We start from the raw sequence: 23,129 nt of genomic DNA, 5'->3' as shown, positions 1-23,129 counted from the left end.
AGCACAATGGCTATGATGGGCAAGAAGGAGGGTGCAGGGGCATGCACAAAGGACGATGGAGGATAGAAGGGAGGGTCAGGACCTGTGCACAGACAAGAAAGTTCAGGGGAAGGGGCCTCACAACAGACCGCACGGGGCAGGCAGGAGGAGCAGTTGCAGCACAACAGACCAGGGAGGGCAGAAGGGTGTGGCAGTACAATGGACCATGTAGGACAGGAGGAAGAGGATAGGGGCATGGCATGTGGACAGGCAGGGTGGAGGTGGCAGGGACAGGTTACAGTCATCTGACAATGCTAGGCAGGTGGGAGGGGAGTGGCAGCTCAACAGAACACTCAGAGTAGATAGGAGTGGCAGGTCCATGGAACATGGTGGGCAAAAAGGATGGAGCAGGGGCATACACAAAGACATCGGAGGGCAGGGGGAAGGAGAATAGGGGCAGCAAGCTAAGCACAGAGTTTAAGCAGGAGGTCAATGATGGGGCATAGAATTGGGCAATGGAGGGCAGGAGGAGTGGACTGGTACATCATACTAAATTGAGGGCAGTGGCAGCACATCAGACCATGTATGGCAGGAGGGAGGAGGCTAGCCCATGGATTCACACAACAGAGGATAGGGAGGAGGGGGATGGGGCAGCAAGCTAACTGTTCAGAGAAGGCGGGTATTAGGAACTTTATTGTTTTTAAAACGTGTGTCTATGCGAACTGCTTAAAATATGAACAAGTATGCTGCATAATCTCACTTTTATTCAGGAAGAAGAGGACGTTTGTGACTGTGACTCCGGGCTCACTTGGCAGAAACACCCCCTGACCCTCCACCCCCTATCGCAAAATGTAATGCCCGTGAAAAGGGTAGGTGAACACAGTGTTATATAGAACATAGTCCTGAGAGCACGATTGAAAATGAAAACTAGATATAGTGTATGGTATAAACTATGCACCAAAAAGTGTGATATAAGATGAACCGGGCGTGAAATATAATATGCAATACATTGTGCGCAATGACAGATTCATTGGAGAGCGCGAGATAGCACAGGCACTAGCGCGTGCTATGCGATATGCACCTTGGAGTGTAATATGCACAGGGAAGTGTTGTGTAACCTAACTAGTCTCTAAAGTTGTAATATAAAATATGTGCTGGGGAGTGTAACGTTGCATATACACTGTGACAAAGATATGGATCCCAGATTGTAATATGTATGGCATAGCACTGTGCGTTATAATAGGCATCGAGGAAGGCACGTTAGATGGGGCAATATAACCCGTGCGAAGACAAGTGTGGCATGACATATTCACGGGGTGGTGTTACAGTGCACATGGGCTAGAGAGTGTCATAGCATATGCACTAGCTAGTGGAATACAACACAGAGGTGTGTGGCACTCAGCAGGCAATGGTGGGTGTAACACAGCATTGGGCTCTGCCAGGAGCGCGCTGTGACTCTCAAGTGATGTTCGTCCCCTTTCCAGAAAGTAAAATAAAAAGTATTACACATCCGGCAGTGGATGTGTGTTTTATTAACCGTGAGGGGGGTTTCTTGCATAGTTTTGGTCGATTTTTTGTCGAATCCCCTTTGAATGGCTTGGTGTGCATGTGTATTAAATGTGCCCGTCAATAGCTACCCATGTTTGTATAAATAAACGACAAGGGTGTCTACCGGGATTAGGCACGGTAGGGCATCAGACATGTCCGAGCTTCACTAGTGGTGTAAATACATTCCACGTGGATTCATTGTATGCATAGTCGCCTTTTAATGAATATCACGCAAATCGTCATGGTGATAGGTACGTACGGTTTGTCCAGCATGTCCTAGGTGTGTCTATAAATATATATTTTTTAAAAATAATAAAAAACAGTGGCCGGCCCTGGGGATTGGGGTCAAAAAAATAGAATTAGGAGACAGGCCCTGGGGGATGGGGTCATCAGGGCCAATAAATTAGAATAAGAAGGGGAACCACACAGCCCCCCTTCTTAAAAAATTAAAATAAATAAAAGACTGGCATCGTGCCGGAGGCCACGCCCCCTCCTTGCAGCACTCTGCAAACGCGCCCCCTGGCGAGTTGTAAGTTGGGGAATTAATTCCTCTTCAATACTGAGGGTCCCTGAGGGCCAACTAGCCCAACAGGCATCTCCAGTATGCACCAGGGAGCTGCGCTGCAGCTCCCTGGTGTTGTTTATTCAAGTAATAAGAATAGTTAGTAGGAGAGCCCTTAGGTAAAGGGGTGCCATCTTTATTTGTATAAACTGCAGCCAAGATATCACTATCTATTCTTGTTTTAGAACAAGTAATTGCAGCAACAGTAGCTGTGGTGACTGCAGATGTTGCTGCTTTATCAGCCAAGGAATTTCCTAAAGTGTGTGCTCCCACATGCTGATGAATCAACATATATGTTACATGAGTCCGTGGTAACCTTTCTTAGAGGTTTGCCACCTTAACCAAAAGCGTCCTATGCTTGAGTGTGTTACCTTTAGACTCTTTGAATCCGTTTCGTTGTCAATAATGTAGATCATCATTAGAGGAGTGTACACAGTAGTATGAATTACACACTATAAGTGTGGGGAATTCTGGATCTGTATGTTCCAGTGCAAGAAGCATAGTCTTCAGTTTAGCCAACTGTGCAGTATAGTCACCCAAAGACTGCTTGCAAGTTGTTTGAGTTGTTTGAGGTTGGAATTCCAACACAACACCAATAATAGTTGAATATTGCTGCTGAGAACCTATAGCAGGTTGAGATGAACCATCAGTGTAAATAATATATTTATGCTGTTCGAGAGGCAAAGCAGAAGAGGGCATGCTAATACTGTAGAAATTCTTGTGTATGTAAAGAGGGGTTGAAGATAAAGTCTACTTCAACACCTGTCAAGGAAGCGGGCCACTCTATTCAGCTAGGATAAAGGGCTTGAGTATTTGGAACACTAGCTTTTGTAACTGCCCCTAAGACCGGCAAGGGAGTAACAGCAATAATGCGTTTTCTTCATAGCAGTCAGTATTTTCTCAGTGGAGGCAAAACGTATTTCCACATTGGAATATAAAGGTGATTTATATGCAGTGGACACTGTTTCACTTTCATTAAAAGTGATGTAAGTGAATCCAATTGCACCCAGCAAAATACGGATGACCAGGTTTGTGGTATTGACACGTGTATGTAAGTGCTGTGTTTCAAGCAAGTCAGATTGTAATTATCTGAGTCTATCTGTGTGTTCTGCTGTCCAACGTGTAGTGGAAAAATCAGGGCTTATTAATTCATTAAGTGGTTAAAGCGTTGTGTATAATCAGGTATGTATTTTCTGCCAACATTTTGAAATTCTGGCAGGGACTGCAAAGTTTTCAGCATGTTTGGGGGTTGCAGTTTTTCAATTCCTCTAAAAAAAGAGGGACAAGGCTCTTTTCCTCATGCTTAAGTTCATAGCCTAGAAAAAGGACACACAGAAAAGCTATATTCGATTTTTTGAAGTAGAATTTATAGCGAAGTTAAGCAAATCCCAATATTGTGTGATCTACTCTGGCCAGGGGGGGATTCAATTTGTCATCCGTTAAGTAGATATCATCTATGTAGGACAGTGTGTCAGGGTCAATATCTTGAAGAATCAACATAATGTGTGGAGCAAATGAAGCCTGTGCTATTCTTATAGCCCACTGAGAGTCATCCATATGTGATAAGAATGATCCGGTTTTCAAAACAGGGAAAATAGGATTATTCATCTGAGAGACACTGGATTCAGTATCTCCCTGGTACTCCAATTGGAAAAGTATTTCTTTAATGGGTGCCTTAGCATCTTGTTTAATGGGATATTGTGGTTGCACTTGTGGGCTGGATCGTAAGGGTATTACATGATAAGGCGAATCCTTATACAAGCCAACATGATTGCGATAGAGCGCAGGGGCTAGTGCAATAGCCCACTCTGCTGCATAAGATTGTTTGCCTTGTTCACGGACAAGAGCAGAAAAAGAAGGAAGTAGAACATCCTCTCCTTGCGGGGATGTGCATATAAATGGTGGGGACCAATCGACCTCCACCAACAGGATGTCATAGAAGAAAGCCAAATTTTCCCCGAATATTGCTTAAATGGTGCGTTGTGCACCACCTTCTATTTGAATATCTAAATGATACAATCTGTCTGGAAGGGCTGCTAGTCTATCCATGGTCTCAACTGTAACAAAGGTATCAGTTGCTCTTGCTACCAGAAACTGCTGAAAATTCCAGCGAACTATGGTGACTTCTGCCACGCTGTCGAGGAGGAGAGTCGCCACCCAACTCCTGTCCAGCAGGAGAGTTCTCAGTGTCTGTGGCATATTTAGTGCTTAAAGCCACCGCTCCTCTGTCTGAAACGCAGTCCTATATTGACGAGGTCTATTCTCCTTCTTTATCTTCTCGTCAGACGAGTATTGTGTCTCCCATTTTCGGTTTCACATATTCTTCTTGTCTGTGTTCAGATCACCCTCCTCTGTCATACTGCTGGTCAGACGATTCCTGAAAGGAATGAGGAGAACGTCAATCAGGTACCTGATACCTGTTTGGAGTCTTGATTTTAGTGAAATCTCGAAAATTGTACTGCTTCTCAGAGGACTCCGGGGGTGGAGAACCTCCACAAGGTTTTCCCTTCTGTTGCTGGTTAGATTTATCCCATGGTTTTCTAACAAACTCACAGGCCGGTTTGGCTTCCTTGTTTGTATTAGGTTTGCCAAGAGGTGGTTTGGTAGGTCTGGTGCCCAAATTAGTGCATCCTAAGGATGTGTATACATCAGCAATAACTATAGGAAACTCCCATTCACAATTGACTTGTGCAACCGCTGTGAGCCTCTGGCATATAGGCAGAGATGCTGATTCACCTTTAACATTAGACAGAATCATTGTGGACGCTAGGGAAAATGCCCCCATTAGTCCCCTCAAATCCAGGGCAGCAGCTGTCCCATGTTTGTTCTCTATCTGTTTGAGTATGTCTGGTAAGACAGACATTGAGGGAGTGCCGTGGTAGATGGTATAGACAACTGAAGAAACTGTCCCCCAGGTGTTACAGTCTCCAAAACCGGGTACCACCCCATTGCGTAAGCACATAGTCAAAAGTCTGTGCTTGTCTTGTGGTCCCGTAAGGGGAAACACAACTTCAATTTGATCGATTTTTTTGGGTGATCCAAAATGGAATTTCCTCCAGATTAGTGGGTCTTTTGGCCATAACTGAATGAACAATTAAAGGACTTATGGTAGGCACTGCGGGCCACTGGGCTTGCCCTTGCAGGCCAATTCTAGCTGGCCCTGCCAACAAGGTGAGCAAAACAAAGTGAGTCAAGCATCTGTATAAGGTAACTAGACCAGTTTATAAAGCTTGTGATTGTACAAGATTTTGATCAACCATATCAGCTTAGGGTGTACATCCAGCTAATGCTGGACAAGTCGCCCCCTCATTACTAAGGGGACCCAAGAATATAGGTGTAGCTACATTGGGGCGGGCACCAAGCAACCAATATTGGTGTTCCCAGTAGGTGAGAGGAATCTCAATAAGCGCATATGGTCAATATTGATTAGGTGCTGCGTGTAGTGTATGTATGGAATGTATTATGATTTCCAGCCACAGCTGGAATTGTGACCCAAGAATAAAAAACTTCAAAGCTGCGCAGCCATCAGAAAAACAGAAATGGATTCAAAGTGGAACACAAACTGGGTTAGAACCTTTTAATATTCAAGCTTGAATAACCAACAAAGTTAGGTGCATCCTAAACACTGGAGAGGATTAATCCCCAACACCACGGACGTCTCCGGTAAAAGGTGCAAGGGTATTGTGGACATGCACAAACACTACTCAGGAGACCCACAAATAAATACAAGACTAAACTTTAGCAGCGCCATGTAGCAGAGATTCTGCTCAGGAACAGAACTATGCCTGGGACCAAAGAACATCAGCATGTAGGGACTGAGTCACCATATCACATCGGTACCTATGGGCCGAAATTAGACTAGCTTATAGTGTCTCACTTGCCCTCCTAACCTTCCCAGAGGCAAGTGATTTGACACCCCAGAACACAACACTCTCGACCCTCTCAGGGATCATGGTAGCAGGTCACCCCCTTATGTTGTCTCACTCATACCTTTCCACAATAAATAAAAAAGAGAGATGAAGGAAGCTTACAATATTTATTTAAACTATTGTGCTCTAATATGCTGTAGCTGCGCCACAATTAGAAAACAAATACAGGTCAGTAATTCCATTAGCAGGGTTAGCAGACCATATACAATGAAAAGCCCTGCCATATTAGCTGACAGATTTGCTGAAACCCACCCCCACTACAGAAACTAAGTTATTATAGATTATAGATCTCTGGGTTTAGTGGCGAACCCCATACCTTAGCATACATAGATAGTAGCTCTACATCTCAGCTGACGCAGTCCTCTAATCTCAGGACCTTTACTCTGCCCCCAAGGCTCCGCTCTGTGTGTTTTCAAAATGACACATCCCGGGTTATATGGCAAAACATGTGTGTTCAAAAACAGCAGCTGGGTTTCTCTATTATTTCTAGGTGCTAGTGTCCGACCACAGAGAATAACAAGGAGCAATGTTGCTTGTCCTTGAATGAGCTGTTCCGACTAAATCTCAGGAAAGAACAAAATGCAAACACATATGCTGATTATGTGTAAAAATGCAATCTGACACAAAAACGAGCATGATATTTGGCAAGTGCACAAAGCAAAAGTGGTCTACAATGTGCATAATTAAGCTAACATAGGGAAAACAACAATGGGCTACAGGAACACACAACAATAATGCTATTTGTAGTTCTTCACAGGCTGTGTAATTGTTTGGAACTGTTGCTATGGCATACTTGTGAAAAATTCTTGATTGTGTGTTTGCTCCTGGAAATGTAACGCATAAATAGAATACTTCTGTTCTGTATGCTTTGTGTGCCTCTGCCTTGAAGGTAGCATTCCCACCCGTAAGGGCAAGCCCATGTTGTTGTAGCATTTGTGTTATTTACATGTCTGCAGTTTAGTGGTATGTTCACTGGTGCTGAATTAGCCATTTTAATTCATGGAATTCAGAGAAGGTAACTATAGTGAGGTATCCTATGAAAGGTTCAAGCTTGAACAACCTACACACAAAAATAGGAGTTTCCTATTTAGCTGAGGAGGATTTGTCCTTAACACAATCAATGTCTCTAGTTAATTGGTGAGTAGGGTCTGTGGGCACACTTAAAAAACCTACTTGGGAGACCCATTAAATAATTACCAAAACTAGAATGTTGGGCGCCATGTCGTACAGTTGCTACTTTTTCAGTAAGACTGTGCATTTAGGCAACATAAGATTCAAAACTATGGGGACCCTGTCCACTCATACCATCAGAACACATTGACTTAATATCTGGCTTGCTCACAGTCCACCATCCGGATGCCTATTCTGACAGGATACTGGATGTGTCTGCAACCTCAGAACATGGCAACCATAATTCCCCCAGGGAAATCGTGGAAACAGATGTTACCCATTCGTGAGTAACAAAGCCATGTCCTAAAAGGTACACAGAAAGTTTATGAATTGGCATTTCAGTAACATTTATTGAGACAATTGAAGTGTTGTGTAAAGTACGTGCGCTCCAATGATTAATAGAATGAAGCAACATGATGTCACCAGCGTTACAAGAATGGTGAACAGAATGAACATTTCAATCACCGTGCATTTGAATACATATAATTGTACTCCTACCTAGCACTGCCTATCCTAGAAAGCATAGGGTGTTATCATCTGGCAAAATACCTTGAATGGTCTAACTTCACATTTACCTGCATGCATGTATCATCTGACAGCCAGTCTTCGGTGTAGAACAGGCTGCTGTCCTTCACAGGAAAATTATGAGATTCAGCTGAGCTAGAGTTCAGACACGGGTGACGTTGACAATCCATCAAAATGTTCCTTTGTCTAAACAAAGGCTTAGACCAGTATATATATTAAACTGGACCCATTAGTCAGTGCTTGAGCCCTGGTCCGGGCGTGATCATTTATTCTACCCACCCAGCGCTATTGCCTAATGGACAACAATCAACAAGGACCATATGTGAAGTTGTTCTGAGGCCTTGTATCAAGTAGGAGATGATTATGTGCCTACCAAGAAATGTATATGTAAGCAAACTGTTGCTGAGTACACACTGTCATATGCTGATAAACAAGCAAAATGTATTCTATGGGTCACTGTTTAATAGATGCCAACTTTAAACTTGAGCAAGTAAAAATGGAAGTGTTTGCGCATACGGCCTAACAACCACACAGCACTTTGATATTGTGTCAGTGATACCCTAATGGCACTGACTGGTTTCACTTTCAATCACTGTAATGTCAGCACACTTTGCATGCTATGCATTGCAATTATTGAAAAAAAATAATGTTTGGCTGGAGGGGAAGTTTTCCCATCACAATTGGCCACTATTTTATGGAAATGAAATTCTTCTGGTGTGAGCGTGAGAAAGATTTTCTTTGTTAGTGTGCTTGACGAACCACTAACTTCCACTGCACCTCAAAAGTAGTGCACTAGACATGAAAGTTTCATCATGTGTACGTAAGTGATTAAATCAGTGATAAAAAATTAATGTGGCTAACTAACAAGTATACAAGGGCTGCAACAGGACCTCTGACCAGCTCATGTATCATGCTGTTTCCCTGATATCTGAAATCACAGGGACAACCTAGACATATCAAGGGTGAGAATGCAGATTTCCTCACTAACTAGGGCACTGTGTTATTGATATGTAATGAACAATAACCATCTGACAATCTCATATACACCTACCTAAAAGGAGGTGGTGTGAAGGTTGACTAGAGTACAATAGAACACAATTATCACAGTTGCATTAAAGATGAAAATGTCCAGGTGTTGTTTATATTGTAGACCAACTCATTGATTATACCTGAAAATGCATCAATATTTGTATAGCAAAAATAATGCCCAATCAAAGCACACAAATTGAAGAAGTTGCATAGAAATATATTGAAATACAGTTCTGGCACTATGAACACAAGCTACACATAATATGGTATGTTTAGGATGACTGACTGATTCCAAACACTGTGCTGTTCATAAACCACGAGAATGTGGAGGATCATGATCCCCATCAAAATCACAATAACTCTTGAACACTGTTTGTGGCTGCTAACCTTGCCAATCACAAACAGAAGAATTCTTGCAAAAATGTATGTTAAAATTGGTGTAAAATGTATTGTGAGAAAGAAGGATCTGACAACATCACAATCAGGTGCCTCTGTCCAGAGATTTGGATCCAGGATGATATGTTTGTCTTTTGGTTTAGATTTAGGTTGTGGCGGTCCCTTAAACAATGGGAATCCCTGGCCCCGTGAGTCCTAAGGGTTTTGGTTTAAAGTCTTCACAATCTGGAGGAGGTGGATCAGGTCCAAATGGGAGAAGGGGAGGGGAGAAGGAAAGGTGTCTTCCTGGCTGACACAAGGGCACACCATAGGACCACATGGGTCCTTCTATCGCCATTTAAACCAGCGTTCAGGCAAGACTCTCACATACTACAAAACAGGATCCCCCCCCCAAAGAAATATGGCTCAGTCACAATATTTCTAGCACCTGTGACCCTCTAGCCTGAGGATGGGACTGTGCTCATACCATGCTGGGTGGCAGCTAGTGGGATCTCAGGAAAGACAAGATGGTGGATGCACTAACAAGAACAAATTTACAAATTAAACATTGGCACAGAAAGGTAAGCTACTTACCATGGGACTTTTTTACTTGAATTTTTTCTAACCCTATATATTTTGCATAGTTTTCTCATTTGTCTATATGCATGAAGGACTGTGGTAGTAAACGATTGCTGTTCACTGTGTGAGTTACCTCTCAATTTACTTTTAATTAGTAGTTTCTTAGGAAGCCCTGCTATGGTTTCTGGTGCTTTTTGGTGCTCTGATTAAAATCTACTGATTTCATGGGCTGCCTCGGGGCTTCCACACAGGCAAGGAAATGGAGAAGATCAAAATGCCAGGAGGACCTAATCCTTCTCAACTTCAACCTTTAATCCATCATCACTACAGCTAAAGCAATCTACTTCAGGAGGGAGTTTGGGGTGTTACACCCCCATAATAAATGGCTTTCCTGATAAATAGATGAGTGCTGGGGCTTTCAGTCAGGTATACTGAGGTGTCTGTAGGATTTCACAAGGAATTCTTACATACATACACTCATCTCCCTCTCTCTGGGGCATATTTACTAGGAAACTGTTGGAGCGCGGCGTTAAGCCAAGAAAGCTAACGCCGCGCTCTGACAGTTTCCAAATGGAGGAATGCACTGGATTTATAAGAATACGGTGCACCCCTGCCTTTCCCTTAGCACTGGCGCTAAATGTAGCTGCCAAGTGCCAACGCAGGCACTCTTGCCCCATTGCGTTGCAGGGAAAGATTGTTTATGTTTTTGCTGTTTCTTTGTGTGCTGCATTGTGCATTGTGCAGCACACATAGAAACAGCAAAACGCCGTGTATGATTGTTTATATGCGGGAAGATGTCCCTTCCTGCACTTAAATAATCATTTAAAAAATGATGAGTTGCAACTTCTATGTCGGCGGCTACAAATCGCCAGCACCCTTGCACTATGATGCAAGAGTGCCTGCGTTGGCGCTAGGCAGCTAAAGTTAGCGCTAGTGCAAGGAGAAACACAGGACTGCACCGTATTGTTGTAAATACGTTGCAGCCCTGCCTTTCTAAAGTGACGGAGCGCAACGTTAGCCTTCTTGGCTTAACGCCGCACTCTCCCACTTTAGTTGTAAATATGCCCCTATGTTTTCTCGCATTTAGTACTCCCACCAATCCACACTCCTCTCCCTTTCCACTGCCCCTTTAGCCCCTCTCATGCATCCTGCTTGTCGCATAATGTAAGTTAACATTATGTGCCAGCGTGATTGTTGGAAAATCTGAAGCTTACACCCCCCAATCTTACAGGGAATGCTATGCCCCCGCCTGTTACAGACCACATTACAGAGGGACAGGAGCGGATAATTAGCCACAAAGGACTATACATTCCTGAACAACTGGATGCCAGCACAATTATATGCCAGTTGGAAGCTGCTGCCGGTAAAGTAGGAAGTAACATTTGAGCTTCTCCTAAAGGTTGGCAACAATGTTGCACTAAGAAATGAGAACACAAGGGTGTCCTCAACTTCTTCAGCCCCCGAGAATCAAGAATCACAAGCAAAATGACAAGCCTGACCACTGGACATCCGAGTGTGTTCCAGCATTCATTACTAATGTGCGTGACCTAGTCCTGGTCCTGAGGAGAATCCGCAAATATTTAAAGGGTTTCGAAACGCGTTGACCCAGCTAGTTGGACAAGATATTAACCAGCTTAGACTGCATGCAGTCAACAAACATAGCAACTGGCCTGTTGTTCCTTTTGTTTCCAACTAGCGTGTAATGGCAGGATTCACATTTTGACTTGTGTTTAAATCTTTTCACCGCCATTTTCTTTAACTATAAATGAAGGATAGGTCTGCCTATTAATTGCTATTTTTATGCATTCAAATGTTTCTCATCATTTTTGTATTCATGTTTGTGATTATGTATGTCTTATCAATGTTTTGAACCGTTGTTCTCTCCTGTATGACATGTTTGAAATGTTCATGACAGTTGTTTTCAAAGAAGTTAAGTAAATTAAAAGTGAATTAAATCACTAAGACCACTCAACCCAATACGGTGGTTCTTTGTTTTCCTGGAGTTTTCAAATGAATTGTAGTACCCATACACTGTGTAGTTTTGTTATATATTATTGAGGCCTAGTGTGGGTACTGTAAACGGGCCCAACCCCTCCTTGTTTACAAGCACAATTGATTAAACATGGTTTATTTGTGTTAAAGGCACAGACAGTAGTTGTCACCAGCTGTTCATCTTCACCCAAGTATTGTGGTAATTTATCATGGCATTGAAATAATACTGGGCTTTGTGTTTACTGTTTTTTAATCAGTTTGCAGTGATGAACTGACCCACAAGTACAAAGGCTTCACTGTGATGAATGAAGGTGAACGGTACGAGGCCCTCAGGCACTGTCGCTATGTCGATGAAGTCATCAGAGACGCTCCGTGGACGCTTACTTCAGAGTTCTTGGATAAACAAAAGGTGGCGTTATCTTTTCAAATGCGTATTCCAGACGTTGATCTTCATCCTTACAACCTGCGCTCCTTTCATTTTCTTTTTACTCATATTTTTAAAGAAAAAAGCACAGGCGCTCAAAGTTTTTCTGGGGAGCCTCCAGCTGGGACTGCTGAATTTCTGAGTTGCCTAGTCTTGGTGCCACTTCCGTCCTCCTTCTTCCACCATCCTGCACTTGCTGTCTCTGTATCAAACTCTTACTGGTTCTTCTTCATCTCTGCTTTCTCCCATTGTCTCGTTTTTTTTCCCTATGTTTTTCTTCCTCTTTTTTCTGCCTTTCTACTTCGCTGTGCGTTTTTCTAGGACATTGTTTTCTTTTACCTGCTTTGTTTTCTTGCCCTATTAATTTTGCATTGGTACCTCGTTTGTCTAGATGCACGAAGACCTGTGTTAGTAATCAATTGTTTTACTTTTTGACCAGCTGAAAATAAATGATCCTGAAGTTGGCCAACATGCAAAAAGTTAGAGGCCTGTATGAAATAAACTAGTAATCTCTGTTCGCTGCCCAGTAGGTCTAGCTGTGGAGGCCAGCATCAATAAATCACTGTACTTAGCACACCTCAGCAAAGAGACATAAAAATCAATCTATCATTTAGAGCGTGGTGGTAATTCCAACATTTGGAATTACCATATTAGAATATTTGCACACACCAATTTGCGGTAGAACCCCAAGGGGCAGATCATGAAAAAAAAAATGTGTCTGTGGTATTTGGAATTGTGGGCTGTATTGGCCAGATCACATAACCGAATTTGTGCTGGCGGTATTAGCATTGTTGGGATTACAAGATTTTAGAGTATTTTAACTTTTGGCTTGGTAATCATTGCACTGCTTGACCTTAGCACCATATGATGTATTTTTCAATGCTTCCTGCTGATTTCATGAGTGATCATTTTGCACAACAAATGCAAACACCTTTTCCAGTGGCACATTCAAATACTGCGAACTTAAGTGTTCATGCGTTGTCCATTCTACTGACAAATTCAAATACCACTGACACAACCGAATGTGTGGCAGTGCCCCTTAAACAGTATTACCCCATACGAATGCTTTTGTCTGGGTTTTCAGAAATTTAGGAGTTACATGGCTTACACAGCAGTATCCATTAATAATTAGGACAGGGTTATTATTATTTTTTTTAATCTATAAATAAATATTATAGCCCGAGTGCGGAGACCTAAATGGTACATGCCATGGGGAGTAATACCTCCATGCCTCTCTTTTCTGATGACCCTGTTTTTACCTCTTTGTAACAGAGCATTAGATTCTGTTGTACTCCCTGGGTATTTTTGTTTCTCCACAGATAGCTTAGATAAACACTGAAACCTTACTGCAGGAAGCGGTAGTAATGTTCAACTGTCCAGTCAGATTTATTTTGTAGATTTAATAGCTTTCTTTTAAAATATGAAAATGTAGGGCAGTTAGAAGACTATCATGGGCTGAGATTGAACTCTAGGCATTATTGTTTAGGCAGTCCAGATTTGGGTCTATGGAGAGGGGCAGTGAAGTTTTTGGAAGAATTCTTTTCAAGTTACTACAGTTTTCATTTTACTACAGGTTTCAGTGTCCACATTCTAGCCAGTTGAGTGTAGGTGTCAGAAGAGGTGGTAGCCCATCTGTCCTTTATCCTGGTTACTCCACTTGCCAGAATTGTATGTAATATTCTAATTTGTTTTCACAAAATCATATGAATTTCAAATTCAATCCATAGTTCCAAGTTAACAACAGAATCATCCAAAATGCATTAATATGTCCTTCTCAGTTTTAAGTATCCCAATGCATTTCGGGTATTTCGCCCTTCATCAGGGAATAAATTCATGTGCCGAAAATAGTGTGCTTCTCATTTTGTGAAAAGAAATTAGAAATATACAAGACATTTAACAGTGAATCTTGGATCACCTTCTTTATTTTGAATGAACTTATATTAGACCCCGCACAGGGTTTGGATTGTGCCCAGGGGGGCTCACCCTATTGTGGGTGCTCTATTCGTGTTGTGGCAAGCAGAATAATGATGAATTAAACCCAGATCTCTGACTGTTGGTGAGTGTTTGAAAAATTTCAACACTCCATCCATCACTTCATTTTCTAACATTGCTATGTGTGCCCTAAAGGGGTAAGAGTATGCCCAGATGTGAATCCTTTGCTCGCTGCGCCACTGGTTTCAAGCTAGCCTGGCTAATGAGGGGTGATACCTCCGAAACTGGTCCCAGGATCCCTGTTTCTGGTCCAGGGAGGACCTGGCCTGGTAGTTTGGGCTGGACTGTTCCCATGGGGAGCAGGGTCAAGACTGATTTGCATATTGCTGGATTTAAACTGGAATGGCATAGGGAGAGAAAACCCGAGATCGCTGTACTGGGGTGAATGTTTGACATTGTTCAGCATTCTGTCTATCATTTGTTCTTTTTACATTTGCTATAGAGGGTAGCATTCATTCGGACCACAGTCTCCACACATACCACACCTAAGACGGCCAAAACATGCAGGAAGGAGGAAATGAAAGGCCACGTTATGGGAAAATGACCAGGCTTTATCAAAAAGGTCAGAAGGCACCTCTCCAATAATTACTGGGCCTATTAACTCAGTCACCACTAACATGCGCAACAGTAAATATTAATGCAATTGCTGTAGTACTATAGATATGGATAGTATTCCAGCATCCTGTCAGGAAGCAATGCTATTGTTTTACAAACTGCAGTTTCATCCAGGGGCATCATAATTATTGACAAGTTGTCCTGCTTTCGCAGTTACTGAGTGTCAATAAAGATAGCATTCACCTGTCAGGCTGGGCAAAAATGTACAGTAATGTAAGTGTGATATGTGTTCCTGTATGACTGCATGTTGTAACACACATTTAGTGTGTCAATATGTGAATTCAGTGGCATTTCCATAAATCCAGCAGGTGACAATAGTTTTAGGACAACAGGCAATGCCATTTGCTCTAAACCCTAATCTCTAAATGAGAGGTCACCGACTAGAGACAGCCTACTCTCTCGCTCTGTAGCTTTAATTCCTACAGGACAGCATTGACACACTTCGATGAAAATGCTTAATAACATGCTGTACTGCATTTTGTTTGCAGCCAAGTTCTAAATACAGCACACTTTATCATCATATTAAAGTGATAACATTCATAAACAAAAAGCAATGCTTAAACTAGGCGTTTAATAGTAATTATGGCCAACACGTGACAGAGAAAAGAAATGTAATTGTTCATCCCTTCGTTTGTTTGCATTTTGTGCATTTGAAGGAGGGAGTATATTTGCTATGGAAATCGTAGATCTCTGCTTCGTGAAAAATTATTGTCAGGGCCTTCTGTAGTGCAAGGGGATATTGGACTGCCACCTGAAGTGCCACTAGCAATGGTTGCCAGTTGGAGCATAGCAGCAGCATATATTGCCCCATTGCCAGGAGACGTTTTCATCAAAATGCATCTCTGTGCAGAGCAGCAAACACCGTTTCATAATAATAATAAACAAATTTATAAAGCGCCTGGCTACACTGACTAGTGTGTCCCTGCGCTGCGGTACGGAAAGATCGTATTTCGGACATGGCAGAGAAAGCAGAAACGGTTAGACAGGAGGGCTTAAAGAGGGAAAGAGACAAGTTTTTAACTTCTTTTGGAAGATAGTCTCTGAAGCCTCCAGCCAGAGCCCCGGGGGGAGTTTATTCCAGTGCTTGGCTGCTAAAAAACAAAAGGAGCGACCACCCATCCTTGCTCTCCTGATAGAAGGAATGCTAACCTGCCCCGTCCCGCTTGATCTCAGTTGACGGGTCGGGGAATAAGGGGTTAGTAAGTCGTGCAGGTAGGTGGGCCCCTTTCTTTGTAAGATACGATGGCTGACACATAGAGCTTTAAACAGAATTTGCTCCCTTACAGGAAGCCAGTGCAGGGAAGCTAAGGCCTTGTTAGAAGGGGTTCTCTTAGGTAACTTCAGAACGAGACGTGCTGCTGCATTCTGAATGCGTTGGAGTCTCTGTATACATTTGGTATTGGCTCCCAGATAAAGTGCATTCCCATAATCCAAGCTTGATGTCACTAGAGCATGAACCATAGTTTTCCTTGCTGTAATTGGCAGCACATCCAAAGTCTTCCGGAGTCCGCGCAAAACTCCAAAACATGTTCCTGCCACTCGCCTAGTGTGGTTCTCAACAGAGAGCTTGGTGTCCAGCCACATCCCTAGGTTCCTAACCTGCTCGCAAGGGGAAGGGGTTGGTCCAAGTGTCTGAGGCCACCATGCTGACGACCACACCGAGGGCGCTTTGCCTACCACTATCACTTCAGTTTTATTACCATTCAATTTAAGGCAGTTGTTAGCCATCCAGGATGCCAGTTCTTGAAGGCACATCGAAAAATTGATGGCTGCCTTCTCATGTGCTTTCTTGTGTTAGGAACACCACCAATTGTGTGTCGTCAGCATGGGACACAACACTAACCCCAAATTTTTCTGTAATCTCTGCCAAAGGCGTGACATAGAGATTAAACAAGGTGGGGCTGAGAGTGGAGCCCTGTGGGACCCCTTGTTTCAGCTTAATACTTTTATGGTTTAAATATTTTATTGACATTTCAAAACACACAGAGAAACACCAACAAAGGAAATTATCAGCACCCTTTGGATTTATAATGAGTGGCCGGGCCCCTTACCACTACGACTGAGATCAAAGCTGGACTTTGCCCTCCCTGAAGATATCATAAGGAGTTCCAGCAAGGGTGCCGTCGAACAGAACATTCTTAAACCCCCTTCCCACACAACCCCTACCCACCCCCTCCCCATGTTCCGCGTCCATCAGCCCCCCCGCTGTCTTTACAGGTCTTGATCCCTACTCTTCCTTCTGCTCATCGCATAAGCACAGCAAGCGCAAATAGCGAGGGCAGGTGACCTCCCGAAATTCGGAGGACAACAGCGCCAGAAAGGGTTTCCACAGCTCCCCGTATTTGAAGCCCACCCCTGCCAGCGTTAGCGTAAGCTTTTCCATGCCGAGGACATGCCACAACCAGTATAGCCAGCCCGTGAAAGTTGGAGTGGTGGGGGTGCGCCAGTGAATAAGTATGTTCTGTGTCGCTGAGCCAGCGCTATAGCTATCTGTCGACCCCTACGTGATTTAAGCGGGTAGGTCAGGGTATTTGGGAGGCCCAACAGTGTGTACGCTGGGAAGCGCGGTATCGCTGTGTTAAAGTGCTTGTCCACCTCATCTAGCACCTGGGACCAATATGGCTGGACGTGCTCGCATTCCCAGAGTAAACGGGTCAGGGTGCCTATCTGATCACAACCCCTCCAACACTTCGTGTCCCTCATCCGGTCCATAACGTGTAGACGTTCCGGGGTGTAATACCAATATGTCGCAACCTTTGTGAGTGTGTCGGTGAGTCCCATATGGTAAGCTGAATGTCGGGCCCTATAATACATTCCCTCCCACTCCTTGTGCGTCAGAGTTCTACCCAGCTCCCTCTCCCATCGCGTCCTACCCGAGTTGTAAGTGTGTGCGAATCGAACCTGCATCAACCTATACAGATCGGAGATTAGCTGTCTGTCCGATGTGCGCGTTACAAGCCATCGCTCATACTGGGAAAGTCTTCGATCTGCAAATGGACGGACCCGCTCGTCGAGCGCCCAGTGTCGGACCTGTAGGTACCGGAGCCGTTCCGCTTCAGGTAGCCCGTATTCCTGCTTGAATTGCTGAAACGGGCGCACTCCATCTGCATCATACATGTGATATAGAAAACGGCATCCGGCCGAAAGCTACAGAATCCATCCCAGGGGCGAACTCCGGATTATCGAACAGGGGAGTAAGCGGGAAGGGAAAGGTAGTGAATTCATGGGGGACGTTAGTGCGATCCCATATCTCCAGAGGAACACGGGTGATATAGGAAGCGTAGAGATTACGTTTGCGTCGAAAGGGAATTTCCTGCAGAGGTCGTGCTGCTACCGCTTGATCCTGAAACAGCTAATGCTTCTCCGACTCCCAACGGCTCCACTCCACCAAGTGACGCAACTGGGTAGCCCGGAAATAGAGCTGAAGGTCAGGAATCCTGAGTCCCCCATTTTCTGGTGGGAGAGTGGACAACAACCGCTTCATGTGCGGCTTCCTCCCATTCCAGATAAACTGGGCGAGCTCCGATTGTGTCTGCTGTATCCATCCGGTAGGCGGGTGCAAGGGAATGGTGCGGAAGAGGTATAGGATCTGCGGCAATATGGTCATCTTGACCGTCGCAATTTTGCCCAGCCAAGAAAGGGGATAATACTTCCACTGCCCAAGATCCCTGCGGATCTTCCGGTGCAAGGCTGCATAATTGAGAGCCACCACCCGTGGAAGTGTAGAGGCCAACTGAATCCCCAAGTATGGAACCGAGTCTTCTGCCCACTGAATGGGGAGTGAGCCCTGCAAGTACTCCTGGGTGGGTGAAGACAGGGAGAGACTAAGGGCTAACGACTTGTCAGCATTCACCTTGAACCCCGCGACCTGCGCGAAGGTATCCAGTTCCGCCATGCAGGCCGGCAGCGCCTCACGCGGGTTAGATAAGGATAACAGCACATCATCCGCGTAGAGGCTGATGGTGTGAACATACCCCCCAAACTTGATTCCTGAAACCGCTGGGTTTTGCCTAATCCTTTGGGCGAGAGGTTCCATATAGGCGGCAAAAAGCAGGGGCGACGGCGGACATCCCTGCCTCGTGCCCCACTCTATGGGAAAGCTGGAGGACGTGTGGCCATTCACCCGAACCGAAGCCGATGGGAACTTGTAGCAATTAAAAATGTGGGTGCGAAACTTCTCTCCCAGTCCCATCTGTATCAACACCCGCTCCAGATAGGGCCAGTGGACGTGGTCGAACGCCTTTTCAGCGTCGATCGAGAGCAGCATATATTCTCCCGTCGTACGTGAGGCCTTTTCAACCAGATGCAAAACGCGCTTCGTGTTGTCGGGTGCTTGACGCTCTGGGATGAACCCCGCCTGGTCTGAGTCAAAAAGACCAGGCATATAGGGTGCCAACCGACTGGCCAATATTCCTGTATATAGCTTAAGATCGACGTTCAACAGCGAAATGGGACGGTACGTCCCACAGCGGGTCTGATCTTTCCCCGACTTGGGGATAACTGCTATAAAAGCCCCCAGAAGATCCGGAGGAATTGCTCCCGCGGCTGAGAAGGAATTGAATAGTTGGGTGAGGAGAGGCGCTAGCAGATTGAAAAACTTCTTATAAAAAATGGCTGTGAAGCCATCTGGCCCAGGGGCTTTCGCCCGCTTCAACCGGGAGATGGCAGCAATTACCTTCTCCGGTCGAATGTCTCTGTCAAGCTGGTCCACCTGATACTTGGTCAGAGCTGAGAGCGTGACAGAATCAAGAAAGGTGGCTCCATTATCAGCATTCAACTGGGAGCTAGCGTACAAGTTAGCGTAAAAGTCACAGAACGCCTCGGCTATGTCCCTGTCTTCCGTGACTCGTGTGCCATCCTCTTTACAGATCTCACGTACCCCTGGCGTTTTCGGACCTCCCGGAGCCTATGGGCAAGAAGGCACCCGCACCTGTCCCCCCCCGGTGTAGTAGGCATGCCGCAATCGCAGGGCAGCAAACTCCGCTCTATCCTGATCGAGAGCTGCAAGCTGCTGTCGTACTGCTTTGAGCTGGCGCCACACTCTGGGGGCTCCCGTCCTCTGATGTATTTGCTCCAGTTCCCTAGTTTTTTGGGTGAGCTCATCCCGCTTACTTCTACGTTCTAAATTCCCCTGAGGAATGCCTTCACTGCCTCCCACTGTGTCGCTAATGTCGTGTCAGTATTGGCATTGTGCGAGAGAAAATCAGTGATGGATCATCGGATCTGCACTATTACATCTTCCCGGTGGAGCAGGGTGTCCCTGAGGCGCCACACCCTGTCAGGCCGCACTACCGGTGGTAGGGTCAAAGTAGTAAGCACCGGAGCGTGGTTGGAAAGGGAAGCCACCCCTATCTCAGCCCCTGACGCCATCGCCCTGACCGAAGAAGAGGCCAAGAGGTAATCCAGCCGACCATATGTCTTGTGTGCATGAGAATAATAAGCAAATTCCCAGTTATGCGGATGGAAGCTACGCCACAAATCACATAACCCCAAGTTGTGTAGACGGTCGAGTCCCACCGCCGAGAGCACGCCAGTCTGGTGTGTGCGATGGCAAGATCTGTCTTGTATGTTGTCAAAAACAAGATTTAAATCCCCACCCAGGAGAATATTGCGGTCACTTGTAGCCGTAACCTCCGTGAGAGCGGACTGCAAAAATCGCTCCTGACCCTCATTATGGGCGTAGAGAGCCAATGGTGAAGGTCAAGGCACCCAGAGCAAATCTATAAACTAGTAACCGGCCTCTAATTTCCGCATCTTTCTGCAGGACTTCCCCCCTGAACCGCTGGGCCACTAAAATCGCCACCCCCGCAGACTTGGTGGGGCCAGAAGAGAAGTGCTGTGTCGGAAACTTTCGGGATCGGAGCCATTGACAGTCTTGAGCCAGGAGATGGGTCTCTTGGAGGAAACAGATGTCAGCCTGCGTGTTCTCCAAGCACAACAGTATGGCTCTGCGCTTTATTGGGTTATTGAGACCCCGAACATTGAGAGTTAATACTTTAAGCGTGTGCGGGGGCATTCACATTTTCCAGAAAACTTAGGGATCGCAAGGAGAGCAGCGCAGCATGTGAAGGGGGGACGAACCGTGAGCGAGCAGTGTGTGCCCCCAGCGCTATTGAAGCCGCAGCGACACCTCACGATGATGGACGTGGAACCCCATAACCTCCCCTAGCCAAATCCCCCAAACCATACCCAAAAACCCCAACATCTTGAGCAATGAAAGTCAAAAACAAGTGTCCTCCACCTTCCGGTGAATGGTAGGTCAGCGACATGGGGTAGAGTACCACAATAGGAAGGCCACCCTCCCGCCGACGGCCGGCATAGGAACCAAGGAACCAAACAGTCTGTAAGCTCAGCCGAAATCAGCCGGATGGGGATTTGTTCAGCCCCGCGCAGACGGTCTCTAGAGCCGCCTGCTGGCCCCTGAGGATCTCCGCCACTGGAGGTTTCTTAGTGCGCCGACGGCATCCCTGTTGGCGCCACCCGGCCCTGGAATCCTTTGCATCCACCGGGGAACCATCATCTCCGCTGTCCTCTGTCAGTAGCTCCACGGCGACCCTCTCCCCGATGCCGTCCACATCCCTGCGGACTTCCTTAAGCTCCACCGTGAACTCCTTCTGGAGGTTTTGAATGTCCGCTCTCAGGGCTGTGAACATGGATTCCAGAAAGGACTTGGTGATCTGCTCAGATCCCTCCGTCTGCGGTGTTAGGAGACGGGTTGCACTCGCCGCCATGTTGTCCGGCGGGGGGTTAACCTGTGCCTTTGCAAACAGTTCCTTCAGGGTCTTATCTTTACGACCCTTAGGGGAGACAATAACTTGCCACAGGTCAGGCCAGCAGGAACCCCAACGAGCGATGTCCTCTGTTCCCCTGCTCCTTCGTTCGCCACCGGCTCGTCAGATGAGGAACACCACCCCACCTGGGCAGTCGTCCAACGCAGGTGTCCCGTCGGTCTCAGCCAGCTCCACCACCCCTGGCACCTCGTAATGACTCTTCTCCAGTTCAAATGCCACCAGGGTTGAGAGGAGGGGAGCCCCCTCTCGCGCGGTTCGCACCCACCACCTCCGCTCGGTAAGGCTTGACAGTCCCCCTGTCGGTGTTCCGGCGTCTGGCCACGTGCTTGTCTCCCCGGGCCCTCAGTCCACCGCTCTCTTCTGCAACCGATGTCGCAGCAGCCCCCAGAGTGCGTCCCTGCTCCATCCAGGGGGTCACACTCACCTCCGGCTCTCGCCGACGCCTCTCCGTAGGCCCGCCATAGATCGTCCTACTGAGAGCTTCAGCCACACCCCCGTGGCCAGGCCACCCGAAGCAAAAGTCCCACAGGGCAGTCCTCCTTGGAGGCGGTGTAGGCGCTTCTCAAAGAGGCCACACAGGAGCGTCGTCTAGCTTCACCGTGCACCGACAGGCCAGGTGTATCTACGGACACCGCTCCCTACGTACTAGGGTCTGTGGAACGATGGCCTGGCACAGGGACAGTCACAGGGACCCAAGCTCCTCAACTAGCCACACCCGGCGTTGCCCTGTAACAGCCCTCTGGCTACCCTCGGGCCTCCAGGTCCCTCCAGATTTCAAGTAATCTCTTCCTCGAGCAAGCTTCAGCTTTCCGGCCAGTCTCTAAAATGGCGGCCGTCCCCTCCGATGGTTCGGGTACCAGCCACCTCCGTCTCCACTGCCCCCGCTCACCGCCAGGCCATGGGCGTCAAACTGTCCATCAAGGGAATCCCGGGTGGCGCCCCCACTAACCTGGATGGCAGCATCAGCAGGCCTCCCCGGCCTGGCGTCGGACCGCCTCCGCCGCTCTGGGAACTTGGCCGCCCCCACTGCTCCTCAGCTCCGCTCCCCATCATGAAGATGCACCGGACCGGCCTCCAGACCCACCGGCAAAGCCGCTTTCACCAGCAAAGGGCGGGGGCTCAAGGTCCGCCGCAGTCTGGCGCACCCGTTCTTCCCGGTACCATTGGGCGTCGCCAGGTCTCTTCCCCTCCGACTGGGGGACGCGGTCACCGCTTCTCCGCCTTCAGGGCCACCAACGCCATCACACCGCACTTCTCGGCCCTCCGGCCTCCGATCCCTGCGGCTGGGGCCTCTCAGATGCGCCGCGGCAAGGTGCTTCCCAGACCCGGGACACCCACCTCTCTGCAGGCCCCACCTCGGCGGCTGCGAGATCCATACAGCGGCCGTCCGCTCCTCGAAGCCCTCACTCTCCCCTCGTGCCGACCCGGTGTCTCCGCTCCGGGTCCTCCGGGTCACCGCTGGTCTCCACTGAGCACAAGGGGAGGGCCCACACCATCAGCGGCTGCTGCTTCTGCGAGGTCGTTTCTGCCGCCACTACTACTCCAGGCCCCTGTGGACGAGGCCTCGCTGGGCGCCCTCGCCGGCGCCGCGCACCATAGCCGCTCCGCTTTACTACACA

The 23,129-nt window shown here is 46.8% G+C and overlaps 1 protein-coding gene across 2 annotated transcripts in view; it reads left to right on the top strand.

The window, feature by feature from the left end:
• Positions 1 to 23,129, top strand: part of PCYT1B (phosphate cytidylyltransferase 1B, choline) — a 1,395,913-nt gene that overhangs the window by 504,963 nt on the left and 867,821 nt on the right. For both annotated transcript variants that reach the window (XM_085622422.1, XM_085622421.1), the window contains exon 4: positions 11,946 to 12,097. In XM_085622422.1, coding sequence (XP_085478548.1) covers positions 11,946 to 12,097 — 152 coding nt within the window. The remainder of the gene's footprint in view (positions 1 to 11,945; positions 12,098 to 23,129) is intronic.

Source organism: Triturus cristatus, chromosome 8 (genome assembly GCF_964204655.1).
Source record: "Triturus cristatus chromosome 8, aTriCri1.1, whole genome shotgun sequence".
Classification (NCBI taxonomy): domain Eukaryota; kingdom Metazoa; phylum Chordata; class Amphibia; order Caudata; family Salamandridae; genus Triturus; species Triturus cristatus.
Note: the sequence above shows the minus strand (reverse complement) of the source record. Positions and strands in the feature narration are given on the sequence as shown.